The sequence below is a fragment of the Podarcis tiliguerta genome, assembly GCF_965153285.1.
Source record: "Podarcis tiliguerta genome assembly, chromosome: 5".
Lineage (NCBI taxonomy): Eukaryota > Metazoa > Chordata > Lepidosauria > Squamata > Lacertidae > Podarcis > Podarcis tiliguerta.
The window spans coordinates 69,371,051-69,386,786 of NC_139538.1; the positions used below are offsets into that span (position 1 = coordinate 69,371,051).

A 15,736-nucleotide genomic window follows, 5' to 3' on the forward strand; every position below is an offset into this window, starting at 1 on the left:
TCAAGATACTGTTAAGACTACAACTTCTGTCCTCTCTAACCACTGGCCATGCTGGCTGGGGCTGACTGTAGTCCAAAAACATCTGCAGGGCAACAAGTTCCCCACTTCCTAATACCATCAAAAGACCAAAGCTTATTAAATATAATTTTTATTTTGCAAAGACACAGCATCCTATTTCCTCTTCTTCCCTTTGTTTGGGCCTGTGTTTTCATCTGTGGCACCGCCCTTGCGACGAGCCAGCCACTCATGTTCCAACTGTTTCAGCATATCTTGGGTGAGGAGTCCCTGCTGTATTAGTCTGGCAGCCAGAGCGCCCTGAGCTCGGCCCTGTGCTTCAGCAGGCCTGTAGTTCATCGCTTTGGATCCCCTTGCTCGTCGGTGCCCTTGGGTCTTCACGTCCCTTGGGGAAAGCTCTCCGTTAGCCTCTAGGAGGTCTTCCGCATTCAACATCCCATTGCCAATGCTAGCCCTCTGGAGAGGAAAGTCGTCCGGTAAAGTGACAGACCCAGAAGCGGCCTGCGATACTCGGATCAGCCTCGTAATGTTAAGCACCCCGACTTGTATAATGTCATCCAGCTCCTTCTGTATGTCCCTGACGAGAGCAGCATCCGGGAACATGTCCATAAACCGGTAGCTACAAGGAAACATGCATGTATGATAAGTTCAGACCAAGAATTCTTGAAAGGTTAACAGCCCCCAGCCCCTTCAACAGGCACTTTGGGACCTCTTCAATAAAATGCTGAATCCAGCTACTTGTGTGAGCAGAACTTCTGCATATGAAACAGAACTTCCTCTCCTTTTTCTCCCATCACCTGCATGCTCTCTGGATCTGCTCTGGAGCTCCCCCCTACCCCATTTTGGGGTGCTGGCGAAGGGGGTGAAGAAAAAAAAAAGAAAGTTCTGTTATGCAAGTAGAAGTTGTTCCACTCTCGGAATAACTTGGCTAGATTCAACCCAAACGTCTTTGGACATCTGTAGTCCTGGGCATTAACTGATCAGCATATTATCTGTTATGCACTTCAAGTTTCTGGGGTTAAGATACGAATGAAACTATGTAGCAATTTAGAGCAAACTGCTGATCAAGTTGTTATACCTCAAAAACACATGTAATCTGGGGTGCAGGGGTGTTTAAGTGTAATATGCAATACCATTAAGCCAAAAGGCTTAAAATAAAAAACTATTATCACACACAGTTTATGGATAGCCTAGTAGACAAGATAGAATATTTTAAATGAAAGGAGGGCAGTGTCTGGCTCTCCAAGTGTCGCTGAACTACAAATCCCATCAGCCTTAGCCAGTTTACCCCAAGGATGATGGGAGTTGCAGTTCAGAAGCATTTGGAGAGCAACCCGTTGGCCACTCTGGTTTGAAACCATCCATAAAATAGCTGTGTTTTATTCCACAGTTCTCCAAGAAGTTCGTGGCAGCAGCACGCAGTGGGTTACCCATTTTATACTTGCATCAGTCATGTGCAACAGCTTAGGCTCAGCATGGATTTAAATCCAAGTATCCCTAATCTATGCCCAGAGCTCTACACCCCACCCCCACCCCTCACCTGTCCCTTATATGTTCTCCACCTCCAAAAAAGGTCTTGTTTCTCTTCTGCATTAACTGAATAGGTCGAAAGAACCGGTTGTTCAGCCTCTGTCTTAGCAGAGCTGACAGTAAATGACTCCTCTCTGGTCCCAACTTAATGACACTTCAAATATGCAGTTTCTGATATGGTACAGCTCTCTCCCAGAACTGCTCCTTCCCCAGACCCATGCAGGAAATGGCTTGTTTCAAAGTGCCTCTATTTCAAAATCTCCCTGAACATGGAAAGCAAACCCATCTTGGAAGAGGCTGCATTAGACGCCATCTCTCTGTTGGAGCTTTAAGACCAATAGTTCCCCACCAACATTCTGCGTTGGTGTCATCGCACGTGAGGACTGAACCATGCTTTTACCCAAAGCGGAGGACTCCTTATGCCCCAAAGCTGCCCGCATTAAGGAAGAGGAGGAAGAAGGAACCGAGCCTCCAGTACCTCAGCCACAGATACAGATCAAGGACATCATGAACAGCTTCAAGGTGTACAAGGTCCTTTATATTCTGGGGCGGGACTAGAGGCCAATTAATATGCCTGCACAGCCAGTCAAATGTCAGAGGTTCATTTCTGCTAAACTGCCGTGCAAACTAGAAAAGGAAAAAGAAGAAGCAATGAATATTTCCCCAAGAATAATACCGCCTTAAATCTCTCACACTGCCAAATGCCCTTTGCAGCAGCCTACTTTCTTCCTGCCAAACCCAGCCATGATAGTAGTTTATGATATAAACTTTCTACAATGCTTTGGATGCAACCCCCCCCCCAAATTTCCCCCATGTGTCTCAGAGCAGGAAAAGGAGAGGCTGAAGGTTGTACTGCTTCTGTAATCATGAATAAGATACAGTTTTGCTGGCCTGTGAAATGTCCAGTAACTCCTCATGCTTTATGGAACATAAGTAAAGGCTGGGGCAGTTCAGGTACACCAGCAGAAGCAATCGGGTGCACCCACCACTGAGCCCAAGCCAACCCAAATTTACCAGCATCTTGCTCCAAGCCCTCACTGTCTCAGGATGTAACTGTGGCACCACTGCTGGGAGACCAGACAAATATCCATACAGCATTCTGATCACCACCATCTCAACTTGTCATTTGGGTCACCTGATTTTGATCATGCCCACAAATGGATGAAGAGACTGACACCAACTTAGTACAACACGGACTACTCCCACAGAAATGCACGCTGATGCACACACACAGGAGAGGCAAGTCACTTACCTTCAACAGCGAAGTGCAGACGTAAGGCTGCTTCTTGTTGATGGGTGCTGTGCAGAACACGTATCTGGCTCTCAAGTTCAGTGGAATGTGCTGAATCATGTCAGCTAGAAATTTGAAGTCATCAACATTGCACACAAAGTAGAGGCCATCAACTTGTGAGAGGCTCACAAAAATATCCTGTTTTAAATAAAGATAAACATGCTCTTAGTTAAACGAAGCCCTGACTATCCCCATGGAAATCTATCAATATTCACACAAGAAAACTAGCAATTTCCTGCAGCATCTCTGCAGCCAATGAGGCAAGTCCTTCTTAAGACTTGAAAAGGAAAAGGGAAACCTATCAACTGCAGAAGCAAACACTGCAAAGATAGCCTGGCTGTGCAGATTAGACGCTGGGAAACAGCTCCTCAAAATCCTAACTAGCATTCTCTAGCTAGGATAATGAAGCTTAAACTGCTGTACACAGAAATGTTAAAACTTAACAGGTTTCCTGATTCTTACAAGTAGATTTGATAGAGTGGCATCTGGAAGATGATATGCAAACATCTCAATCTGGTCAGCGGTAGGATGCAAGCCAGCAGTCTGGGTGGAAAAAAAGAGGTGAGGAGAAAAGGGTCTCATTATTACAAGAATTAAACTTTCCTAAATGTATCTGACTATCAGAACAAGCATCTAAACAACAAGGTGGCCCAGTCAGCTTATGCCCTATGCAACATTTACTGCACTAATATTAATGTAACTGAGCTACTTAGCTAAAAAGTTCCAGAGAACCAGCTCATACATTATCATCTTCATTTGATTAAGCAGCAGTAAGTCCCATGAGCAGGAATTTCCTCATTTCCAAAGAAGAAGAAGAAGAAGAAGAAGAAGAAGAAGAAGAAGAAGAGGAGTTTGGATTTGATATCCCGCTTTATCACTACCCGAAGGAGTCTCTCAAAGCAGCTAACATTCTCCTTTCCCTTCCTCCCCTACAACAAACACTCTATGAGGTGAGTGGGGCTGAGAGACTTCAGAGAAGTGTGACTAGCCCAGTGTCACCCAGCAGCTGCATGTGGAAGAGCAGAGACACAAACCCGGTTCACCAGATTATGAGTCTACTGCTCTTAACCACTACACCACACTGGCTGAAAGTGTTCTGCTAGTAAATGTTACTAATGATCACCACCAAAAGTGATGGAAATTTATTTTCTTTTTCTGTATGGTGTGTTAATGTGAATGGTAACAATAAAATTTAATTTTTAAAAAAATGTTGCTAATGCTCATACAACTACTTATATTCCAGGTCATGTCAATTGCTTGAATTGCTACTTGCACAAATAAGTTGGCAGGGTGTGGGGGGAGATGGCTCAGTGGTAAAAGGCCCCCGATTCACTCCCCAGTTAAAAGCTGTATGCAACACATGATGGGAAGATCCCTCTCAGAGGTTCTGGAGAATAGCTGCAAGTCAGATTAATATGATACTGAGCTAGAAAAACAAAACATTTTGACCCGGTAGAAGCTTCCTATGACTGATCAACTCGTTTTAAGATGCTCCAATGCTGCTCTACTATCAGACAGCTGAAAAATGCACCAACAATATGATGATGTTGTTGATAACAATATCCTACCACTATGGGATCCACTGATTTATTCAAGATTTCCTTTAACAAAGGAAGGTCATCTCGATGCATGGTGGTGACTTCCCCTTCTCCAAATACAGTGCTAAATCTTCCCGCTCTGCCTGAGATTTGTAGAGCTTGAGATGTTGTAATTGTATCCATTTCCTTCTCACCCTTCTCATTGATAGTAGGCTTAATGAGGGAGTTAAAAATGATTCTTTTTATGCTCCTAGAACAAAAGCATAGATAGTGGATTAACACTGAAGTCGGAACAAAGAGCTATAATTTGTAATTCTCAAAACATGAACCTTATCAATACAATGCAGAATTTCACCACAAACCCAAAGGTTTGTCAGATAAAGGTGTCTGACAGATGACTCCGAACACAGATATCTCCAGTCTCAGGTTTGCCACATAGTAGTGGGTGACTGCTAGATGTCCAATGTCCATTCTGGAACAAACATTCTACCCCTATACATCTAAGCCCACTAGGCCCAGTGCAATGCAACTCCCAGTGAATGCTCCAACCCTATCCAACTTTTGATGGCGTTCCATCTTCCACAGTGCTGGAAAGGTACAAGATATATGAGGCTCAATGCCACACAGACAGGCTCTTATGAACAGCTTAGTTATCTAGATCATCATCTAATGTCTCTGCACTGGAAGCAGCACTCTATTGAGTAATGGGACAAAAATGGTTAGAAATCCTGCTCCAGTCGGGTTAATTTAAGAAACCAGTACTTGCCTATACACAAGAGTCACAGGGGATATGTAACACTGAGATATGGTTTTGGAAAAAGCCAAGAACTACCACCAACACATTTAACTCATTCTGATAGAATCTGCAATCCACCCAGGATACTTACAAATTGAGTCCCATTCCAATTGCATCTGTAGCAACCATGATTTTACATGGATCATCGGGATCGTTGAATTTCCTTGCCTGTGTAAGTTTTGTCCCTGAAACAATGACAAGTGTAGACTATGTTGCAATTTACATTCATGGTTTTCAGTTTGGTTTGAAATAAACCAAATATTGTAAATACTTTAAAATTACCATTCCACAATGGTGTTTTGCAGGTGACAGTGAAAAATGTTAATATTCTGAACTACTTAGGGGCAGTTCAGATATGTCAGTGGCCCACTGAGATTACCTTGGAAGCAGGCATGGGCTCACATAAAAGCACTATTTGCATGAGCTGGTATCTCCATGTGGAGCAGCGTATATGTGGCCATATATGCTTCTGGTGACATCAGAACCTTAAGTTGCCAGTATTGGCCAAGCTTCTGGTGCCATGCACATTCCATCCCACCCTGGCAACTCTGCCTACTTCCAAGATGACTGTGTAGGCCCCTCTGACATGACTGAACCAGCTCCTAAGACAGGACCATCACTGCTTTCCCCTCTTCCTGTGTGTCAGGCAACTTGCAAGTTTTCACTTATGCTGCCCACACCCAATGTGAAGTGTCTGTACACTGCTAGGAATCTGTCAGGATAAAGGGCTGTTTAGAAATTCTTGAAATAAAGAAATAATAAGTGGCCATGGAGAAGAAGGGAGACTTCAGGAAATGCAAACCGTACATGGAAATGCAGTCAGTACAGAACTAAAAACTAGATTGAGCTGCGTATTATTAAAGACGTATGGGCAGATCTATCCCCTGTACAGTTTATGGTAATCAAGGCCATCCCTGCTAAGAATATGTGAACCAGACAAGTACTAGATGAACAAGTTAACATTTTCCAAGACAAGGTGCCAAAGAAAGAAATGCACATTTAAAAACACAGCATACTATAAATTCTGGACAGCTGCTTGTTCACTATGCATTTGGACCCCTCTTAAAACATCATAACCAAATTTTGCATGATGGTTCCCAAGATCAAGGAACAGTTTTTTCCTTTGTTTGGATACAATTGGATGCCATGTTGAATCAAGGTAAGAGGACTGAACCTGCACTGATTTTAACCACTGATTCCAAAACTGCACTGTTTCTTGGGGTTTCTCAGAATTCTTGGGTATGATGTTGCAAGTACTTCAATATTCAAATATTAAACAGAAATTTCCTAATTATTCACATAGCATTCACCCCTCCCAACTCCCCCAACATATATCAAAGAGTAATTACCAGGTGGCAGACTTCCATATATGACAGCACATTCTAGGCCCCGGGTTTCAATTTGCCGGCTCACTGAATAAATATCATTCTTACTGAAACAGACAATACAGTCTCCAGGGCGAAGGTTATCTAGAGATTCAAGGGCCTGATCCAGGACTTTTAGAGGGGTGAGTCTCTTGTAGTTTCTCACCTGGAGAGAAAAAGCATCATTTACCCTTGCAACCATCACAGAATTGCAGTCAATAAGAGACATGGGCAGCAATCAGGTAAACTACACTGGCACACACAAGGGGTTGGTTGCAGTGGAAGTATAATAGCTGGCATAGAAGCAGTTCATCAGTAGGAGGTGTCTGATGGAGGTGGGTTTTTTGGCAAAGCTGATGGAATGAGCCCTGCTTCTCATCTCTCCCACTGAGACAGTTAAGGGAAAAGAGGCCTGGTGGATAATCTTGCTTCTGCCAGAAACATATTAACAGCTTCACAACTGATGCACTGATTTTAATGCACAGGCTGTAGTATTTTTAAGAAAGGGAGCTTTAAAAACCGGAGTATGTAGCTATAGATATATATATTGACCATTCCTACCTCAACTTCCTCCCCTGTAGTATACATGAGCTCTGTCACCAAGTTAATAGCAGCAGCCTCACCACAAACATGGATTTCTTCTGCACAGAGTCCTAAATAAAAAGTGAACAAAAGAAAGGAGGACTGTAAAAGCAGGTTACATGGATCACACATGGTCTTGATCTATCGGCTACTATTAAAATGAGGCTGCAGTTTTTACAGTGATTTTATTGGTGTTAGCCGCCCTGAGCCTGGCTCTGGCCGGGGTATAAATAAAATTTGTTGTTGTTGTTATTGTAATACTGAAAACAGACATATGGTTTGCATTGCTACTATAAAGCTATCATAATCAAATGTTTTGCTTGCAGATGTTTGTAGCTAGCAAAGCCCAGTAAGACTTGCCCAGTTCATGAATCTGAATTAACTAATTAATTAATCATTCAATTGTTATGCAGGTTCTGTGGAGCCACTTGTTCAAAACTATAATATCAAGGAGAATAACTGACCCCACCCTAATATCCATCTCAAGTTACACACTTTGCTGGGAAAGCAGTGGAATTTACTTCTGAGTAAACCATGCCAAAATTTGGACAGTATTTCATTGTCCAACAACTACCCAAGATGGAAGCAAGTGCTAGGAGCAAAACAATTGCAACTGGTTCTGCACACCCTTTTTTTCAACCCCTCAAGTCACATAGTGAACTGACTTTGAAACAGAGGGGACTTGGCTTTGTATGATGGTCTGCTAAGGGTGTGCCTTAAGAGGTTCTTTGGATCCCGGCCATCACTATCCCACCACGCAGGATGGAAATAAAGCTATTCAAAATGCACGTTACAAATTTAGTAGACTGGCTATTTTTTATTTTAAATCTAAATAAAATTGGATACAGTTCAATGTGTCAGTACACCATACTCATACATAGGACAGGTTCAACTAACATTCCTGAGCAGACTTCCTCACCAAGTACTCTGGATATATTATTGGAGTACAACTTCCACTAGCTCCAGCCAACATGGCAAATGGTCAGAGAAACAGTTCAGAACTGGAGGGCACCAGCTTGGGGAAGGAAGGCTGTTCTGGAGGCCTGCACTACACTGTCCATATGAGAGAGAAGTTGCATATCAGTAGCTAAAGGTAATTTGTTTTACTAACATGAAACCTGCAGAAAACATACCCAAGAGCGCTCGCGTCCAGGCCCAACCTCTGGAAGGATCTTTAATCATCTGGATTTCATCAATCACAGCTACTTCATCTTAAAAATACAAAAAATGGTGGTATGTGGTAAAAGGGACCAGAAAAACAAACTTCAAAAGGTAAAAGACAGAAGAAAAAGAATAATTTCAATTATGAATTCTTTAAACAGTTTTTACAAACAGTTTTAAGAACGGTTTCTACATTGTCATTTATCTGGCCTGTTAATCTGTTATAACAGAGAAAAAAATCTAAATTGAAATATATCATAACACTACAGAGGCAAATTTATAAAACTAGAACATGATATGCTTCAATACCCTTGAAGAATACACAAAAAAAGAAAGAAGTTTACATACAGGGTGTAGTGACGCTGCACATCTCAATAGTGCAAGCAACATGGGCAGCCTGCCTGCCTTCAGGATCAACACAAACACGTTCTTCTCCGGTTACCAAGTCACACGGCACGTTCTATAAGGTTTAAAGAGAGAGAAGATACAGGTGATTTTTCTAGGAAGAGAAATCCAACCTAAGCTCCCAAAGGAAACTACACTGAAATATGAGAACAGACAACATACAGCCCAATAAAGCGTCTTGCGCAGAAATCAAAATCTTAGAAAACAAATCCCGAGCACCCCCATTTTTGTTTTAAATGAGAGCTACTAAAAAAATGGATGCAAATAGAGGAAGAGGGTAGATGGGAAGAGCGTCCCTCCAAAGCAAGGAAGGAGGAACCAAGCAGAAGTTCTTGAAGGAGGCCTCTAGCAGCCAGAGTTAACCACCCCTCCCACATTGTCACTCTCCAGCCAGTGCCCCGCCAGATTAACATTCCCAGGTTTGCTTCAGCGAAAGGCAAACTCTCCACAGGCAGCTTGGAATAGACATACTTTTCAAGAGAGTATATTCTAAGAGATAGTCCCTGTGGCTTTAGCAGACGCATTTAATTTGTTTAAGTTCTAGAAGCTCAGAACTGCCTACAGCAATTGGCAGCAAGTCAGGAGGGTGGCAGACGGCAGCCTTTCCCAGCCCTCCCTTGAGATGCCAGGGGTCAAACCTGGAGTATTCTGCAAGCAAGCCTTGTGCTTGACCAAAGAGCTATAGCCCTTTCAGTCTCAGAAACAACTACAATACAAAAAAAAAAAGTTTCCTATCTAGCCATCATGGATAAAGACATAAATATGATGGCAAATAAATCTATATGGGTGGAGAAGGTTGCAATGATCGTGAGCCTGTAATGTTAATTGGTGCTGCAGTGTGACTGAATACTGCTGCCTTCAATGCATTTGGTTTAGGGTGTGCTAAGCCTTACAATACAGGCTTTGAACAGCTCATAACTGTTTTGGCTTCCTTTAAGTGAGATTGTTGCAGAAAGCACATACTCAAATATGACAGAGGTACTCATTCAACAGCCGCAAGATCTGGATTCTGCTGTCTCGGCTACAGATATTGTTTACTCATTTGACAGCTACAGAACTCCAGAAGTTACTAATGCCTCAAGCAAAAAAGGGTAGTCAATGCAGCATAGCAAAAATGATCACGATAGCTACTTTTGCTAATATAGCTTGCACTTATTCTTTCTTTTACCTCTTCCTTTCTTCTCTCCCCTTCCACTACTATGCACACTCACTGTCAAAATATAATTATGCGCTTATTGGTGTACTTGTTTTGTTTTTTGCTTATGCAACTGTGAAAAATATTGTGTACACTGACAATACTATATCATGAATCATCATCACAGACTGTAACAGTCACAGAAGCATGGAAACACATTTAACATACTGACAGCATCGTTACTCTTCTGGAAGATCTCATGTGCCAGAAGCTTCAAAGGGCCACAGTATATTCCTGATTTTGCTGCTAAGTATCTCTGGATTGCATGGTAGGTTTTTCCACTGTTTGTAGGACCAGCATGAAATACAATTTTTCTTTGGATAGCTCTGGCGTCCTGATACCTAGAACGACACATAGAGAAATGCATAATTGAGCCTGGCAGTCTGTATGTTTAAACACCACCTCACTTTGTAGTATATACATAAACTAAAAACTAAATACACCTTTAGCTTTGTTGATTTCAAACCATGTAATCTCACACCTCAATTTCTGTGATTTTTGATAACATTTTTTCAATTAAAGAAAAACACTCAAAAGTAACACAAGACGCTGATGACAACTTCAGTGAGAATAACTGCCATGATAGGGACATAAAATGCACATTGTCCCAGCACTGACATTGTTATTATCATAAGGAAGACATATAAGTGATTTTAAAAAGCTAACCAGTTGGGTGGCAATCTCAAATCACTGATTTTACGCAGATCATCCATACACTCCAGCATAGGAAAAATCTGCTTAGCATGTCTCATGAAAAATGGAAACAGATCATCAACGTGCCCTAGAAGGAAGGAGAAAGGTATATTAAAACCAACAAGTAGTAAACCATCACCCAGTGATGTACAGTATTCAGAATAATTATAATATTGCTAAGTCTGGTGATATAAATAATGTCAGTGGACAATTCTAAGAACCCTATTAACTGTGAATAACTTCTAAATTACAAGAAAACCCAAGTACTCAGAATTAAACTTAAGACATTTGGCATCATTTCACAATATAATTTTTTAATCGTCTTTTGGGGACTAAATAATTTCTAATATACTTTGAGAATTTACACATACTTTTCTGTATTACAGGCCCATTTGCAGCAGCTCTTCTCTAGTACTGCACTAAACAAACAACTTCAATCATGCCCTCAAGAATCAAAAGCTCATATGCCTTGTTTTAAATTAAGAAGCCCCATCAAAAGGTTTCCATGAGATTTGGGTTGGAGTCCTGCTCTCCCCATGCAGAGGGATTCCATGTCCCATGTGGACATGGAAGAGAGCCAGGAGGGAAGCAGAAGGAAGGAGCAGCCTGGAGCAGGACTCTCTGCCTCCCTTCTCAGTGCTCTCTGGGTGCCCAGTTTCTTAGCCTCTGTTCCTTTGCAAGAAGCAGGGAGACTCCAAGGTGCTCCCATTAGCATGTTGTACTCTGTTCCCTGTACAGGACCTGCAAATCTGAATGTCCTAAAGGGCCCCTGGGTTGCTTTGCCATGGCCTGTGAAACAGCTGAATGCAGGCTAATCAGGACCATCCACACCTTGCCCTCTGTGTAAAGGGGAGGATTATACTCTTGGCATTTCCATTTGCTGTATTAGGGTCAACTCTAATGAACTCAGTGTAGTGAACTGGTACCAGAAACAAGAGCAAATACAAAGTATAATTTTCACTCTTTGTTGTCCCTACTATAATCTTCTAACATTCTCATTACAGTATTAACTTATTGAGGTTGTTGATGTGCACAGCAGACACAAGTACACACTTGTGCCCATTCATTTAAGTAGACATATAAGCTCTAAAACAGAAACAAGCTGAATAAATGGATACAAACCAGATGTTAAAATGTCAACAGTCAGAAGCCAGCAAGGAGTCTAAGGTGACATACTTCAAGGAAAAGGGTTCAAAATGAGGCTTCAGCATGAAGTTGCTCAGTTGGAATTTATTTGAAGATTTAACACATACTCTTTATTTTGCTTTGTCGATTCATCATTACCTGGGAACTGGGTACACCCACTCTTGGATCTTTCACTTGTTTGTCTGTGTTCTACACAGTAATGCAGTCACACTTCTGTCTTGGCAATGTACCAGTATCTGATGTTTAAACAACAGCACTTAACACCTCTGTCACATATTCAACAAAGGGTTGCCTAAGGCCATTTACTGGTTCACAGCACTCACTCCCATCTCTCACTCCTAGCCATTATGATACACGGGCAACTATTATAATCGAACCCACTAAGTTCCTTATTTATAAGGGTAAAGCAAATTTCATTTACCCATAAGTTTATCACCCGTAACATTTAAGCAAGTGTCTTTTTTAAGAAGAATGATTGGGGAGTGGAAATAATGTTGAATATACTTACCAGCACCACAGCATATATCATTTAGGAGAATGTGGACATCAGGACCCAAGAAACTTGATTCCATTATGTATTTCCTAAAGCTTATAAATGCTTGATGAAACAGACGAGCTATAAAGGGGAGGGGAAAATACACACAAGCAAATTCAGTATTGCACACAAAACTCCACTTCCTACAAAGTGGACCAGAGATCTAATGACAAAACAAGATTTTTAGCTTGAAAACTAAAGAGTGCTTTGTTTTCAGTAGGATTATACCCATGCATGTGGTCACTGAAACACTCAAGACATTTCAAATCATGTTAAGATACCTGACAATCCCCATGTAACCCTGCAATGCTTCCCACACTATTCTAGAATGTCTCCAACTTTCAGAAGCTGTTCAATGGGACAAGGAAAAGGGGTGATCAGCTAAAATCTGCCTATTCTACTTCCATGAACTCCTGGATGAACTAAAGTTTTTAATTGTAACTGTATTTATAAACCTGTTTTGGAGTGCTTTACAAAAAGTGGATGTGTTTGCTGTTCGGGCTCTTTTGAGAGGTTATAAATTCAATAAAAAATCATAATAACACCACACTATTTTATTAAGCACTGACTTAAGCAGTCAGTTTTAGAAGTAGAATTAGAAAAACTTAAGAGTCAAAAAAAGATTAAGTCCAGATATGAGCTTCTCGTAAAGCATGTAGAAACATTCAACAATATTCTATTATCCCTAGAACCACATATTGCATACCATCTAGTCCATTTTCTGCACCCAGTCTTTGTACTTCTTTTCTCTTGTAAAATTTATTTAATACTTTCAGGACTTCACCTAGAAGACAAAATACAGATACTGTCATGCTAACTGGAATGGCAAATTACTTGTGCAAAAAAATACTTTATACACTTCAAGCATTTAATCAAGAAAGGGTTATACACCAAAAGAAAAAGTAGTCACCAAAAACATATTGTGAAATCCACCTTCTATAAATCTGCTATGGAGACTAACAATCTTAACAACAGTTACCTTTATGGTAACTTTACAATTGCCATCTGATCAGGGATGGTCAATTTCTGTTCTCCAAACAGTGATGGGCGAGTGAGGGGAGGGCCTGATACCTCATGGATGGTCAGGTTGTACACTAAATTCTGCATGATCTAAAGTGCATCACAGATTATAAGAGGTCGTTCGCAGACATAGGGGTGGAATAAACGTGTGTCTTGAACGATCCCCTCAAGAGATCTGTGGCCTATTCCTTCCCAGAAACTAGCGGAGGCCATAATATGACAAAATGAATATGGGGTCTCCAATATTGCTTCTTTTCTACACAGTACACCCACAACATATGCCCATTTAACTTGTGCACACTCAGCTTTACATGCTTGGCAAAAAAATATATATTTAATGACGGGTGTTGGGGGGGGGAACCTTTGGCAATCCCCCACCAACACCACAAGTGCACCCCAATCTGTTTGGACTACTGTACAGTGGTACCTCAGGTTAAGTACTTAACTCATTCTGGAGGTCCGTTCTTAACCTGAAACTGTTCTTATCCTGAAGCAACACTTTAGCTAATGGGGCCTCCTGCTGCCGCTGGAGCACGATTTCTGTTCTCATCCTGAAGCAAAGTTCTTAACCTGAGGTACTATTTCTGCGTTAGCGGAGTCTGTAACCTGAAGCGTCTGTAACCTGAAGCGTATGTAACCCAAGGTACCACTGTATATGCAATTCTGGCTTTAGGCACTATCCTTGGAACGTAACTCTCACGGGTTTACTTTTTTCTTTTTTAATACTTTTTATTAAGTTTTCAAAAGCAAACTCAAAGAAGAACATAAGTAAAATTTCCAAAAACAAAGTCCACTTAAACATAAACTCTTGCATCCAGCATCTTCGTGTTTTCTTATTTACACTGCGCTTTGTCGCGCTCAGACTTCCTTCCTTCCCTGCTTCGGCTTTCACACATTAACACCTACTCCTACAGATTCTTATTTACCAACTCTCACGGGCTTAATATGCAAGTTGAAGCTTCCCCCTCACGCACTACCGCAATGTATATTTGGAACGGCTACTAAAGGGCAGGTAAAATTGCCCTTGTGGTACAGGTGCGACTCGCAAGTTGCCCGCTGCCCACCCCTGTTTGGATGACAGAAAAATCCAAGAAACGGGCAAGGAAAGGGCACTCCCGTTGCCCCCTAACCGAACGCGCACGGTTGGCTTTCTAAACCCACAGGGCCCGCCTGTCCTTCCGCCCCACCGCCGGCGCCGCCACTTACTCTTGTTGAGCGGGCGCGTGAGCTCGGCTCCCACGTCCCCCTCGGGGCCAGGCGACGAAGGCGACACGGGCAGAGGCACGAACAAGGAAGTGTCCGGGGCTTTGGCGCCCGCGCCGTTGCCTCCCCCGTCGGAGAAGAAACCCGCTGCTGGGGCTGCCCGGCTCGGCCCACCGCGCCGGCTCCGGAGAGCAAAGAGGCAGCCATAGCGGAGCGGGGCAGCCGGCAGCCGACAGAGCAGCCTCGCGCACCGGCTCACGGACATCGGAGCAAGAGGGAGCTTTGAGCTCGCCGGCGCGCGCCTGTTTCGTCATCGCGACAGCGGCCCAGGTCTTCAGGGAAGTCCGGCGTAGTGCCTGAAAAGTAGTGCGGAGGAAAGCTGCCTAAAGACGGCGGTGCTTGGCTAGGTGAATTTAGGAGGGGTATTATTAGAAGGCGGAAAGACTCGGAGTGCCGTCCGCACCGCCACATTCCTCGCAAAACCATGGGCCCCTAAGAGAAGCCTCGCAGGCAGTACGTAAGGCAGCCAAGCGAGCACCCTGACGGCCACGTGCGTTGAGGCGGAGGTGTGTCTGTGAGGCGCATTGGCTTGGGTTGCTAGGGTCGTGGGCGAATTGACGCTACTCGAGAATGCAAGTGCAGTAAGCACGTGAGGGGATGGTGGTGATGACGCTCCGCTAATGCGGGTAGCGCTTTATCCTCGAACCTCGCCACGCCAAGCTCAAAATTTTATCAGCTGCTCTGTATAATGCCTGTCCTGCTCTCTAGTCTCCACCCCATCCCATTGTTAAGCTCCACCTCAAGAATTAGAAGTTTTTCCAGACCTTCGCTTAAGGGCAGACGCTGCCTTTTGAGCCTTCTCCGTTGGATAAACGTGCCCGCAGCCTTGGGAAACCGCAGATCACCAGCATTTATAATCAAAACTGTCTGCATAAATAGATGTCGGTCATAAAGAAATCTGCAAATGAATAAAGCTGCAGTAATTAGGTTATTATTGTCTATTGGCACTGTCATCCAAGCCTCAGAGTAGATGCATTTGAGGTGTTTTTAAAGTATATTTTCAGAAAAGGCCAGAAGGTTTTCATTTATTTCTTAAATAAGTATGCCATATTCTAATTTTAAGGAGTGGGTGGGACCAAGTACTACCTTAAACTAGCCTTAAGATAACAACAAAATGAAAGAGACTGGGCTTTGCACTTCAAAACACTTTATAAATCCATATACAAAAGAAAAGCCCTTATCAATTTCAAGAAGCTGAAACA

At 42.6% G+C, this 15,736-nt stretch overlaps 1 protein-coding gene across 1 annotated transcript; it reads right to left on the minus strand.

Annotated features, from left to right (window-relative positions):
* Positions 1-132: 132 nt before the first annotated feature.
* On the minus strand, positions 133-14,773 carry SUPV3L1 (Suv3 like RNA helicase). The gene is made up of 15 exons (XM_083439823.1): positions 14,478-14,773; positions 12,958-13,035; positions 12,225-12,332; positions 10,544-10,658; positions 10,050-10,218; positions 8,626-8,737; positions 8,250-8,327; positions 7,096-7,187; positions 6,520-6,700; positions 5,262-5,355; positions 4,405-4,624; positions 3,299-3,379; positions 2,798-2,974; positions 2,024-2,172; positions 133-634 (listed from the first exon to the last, which is right to left on the minus strand). Exons 1-15 carry the CDS (start codon positions 14,737-14,739, stop codon positions 172-174), a joined length of 2,379 nt encoding a protein of 792 aa, XP_083295949.1. The 5' UTR covers positions 14,740-14,773; the 3' UTR covers positions 133-171.
* Positions 14,774-15,736: the final 963 nt, after the last annotated feature.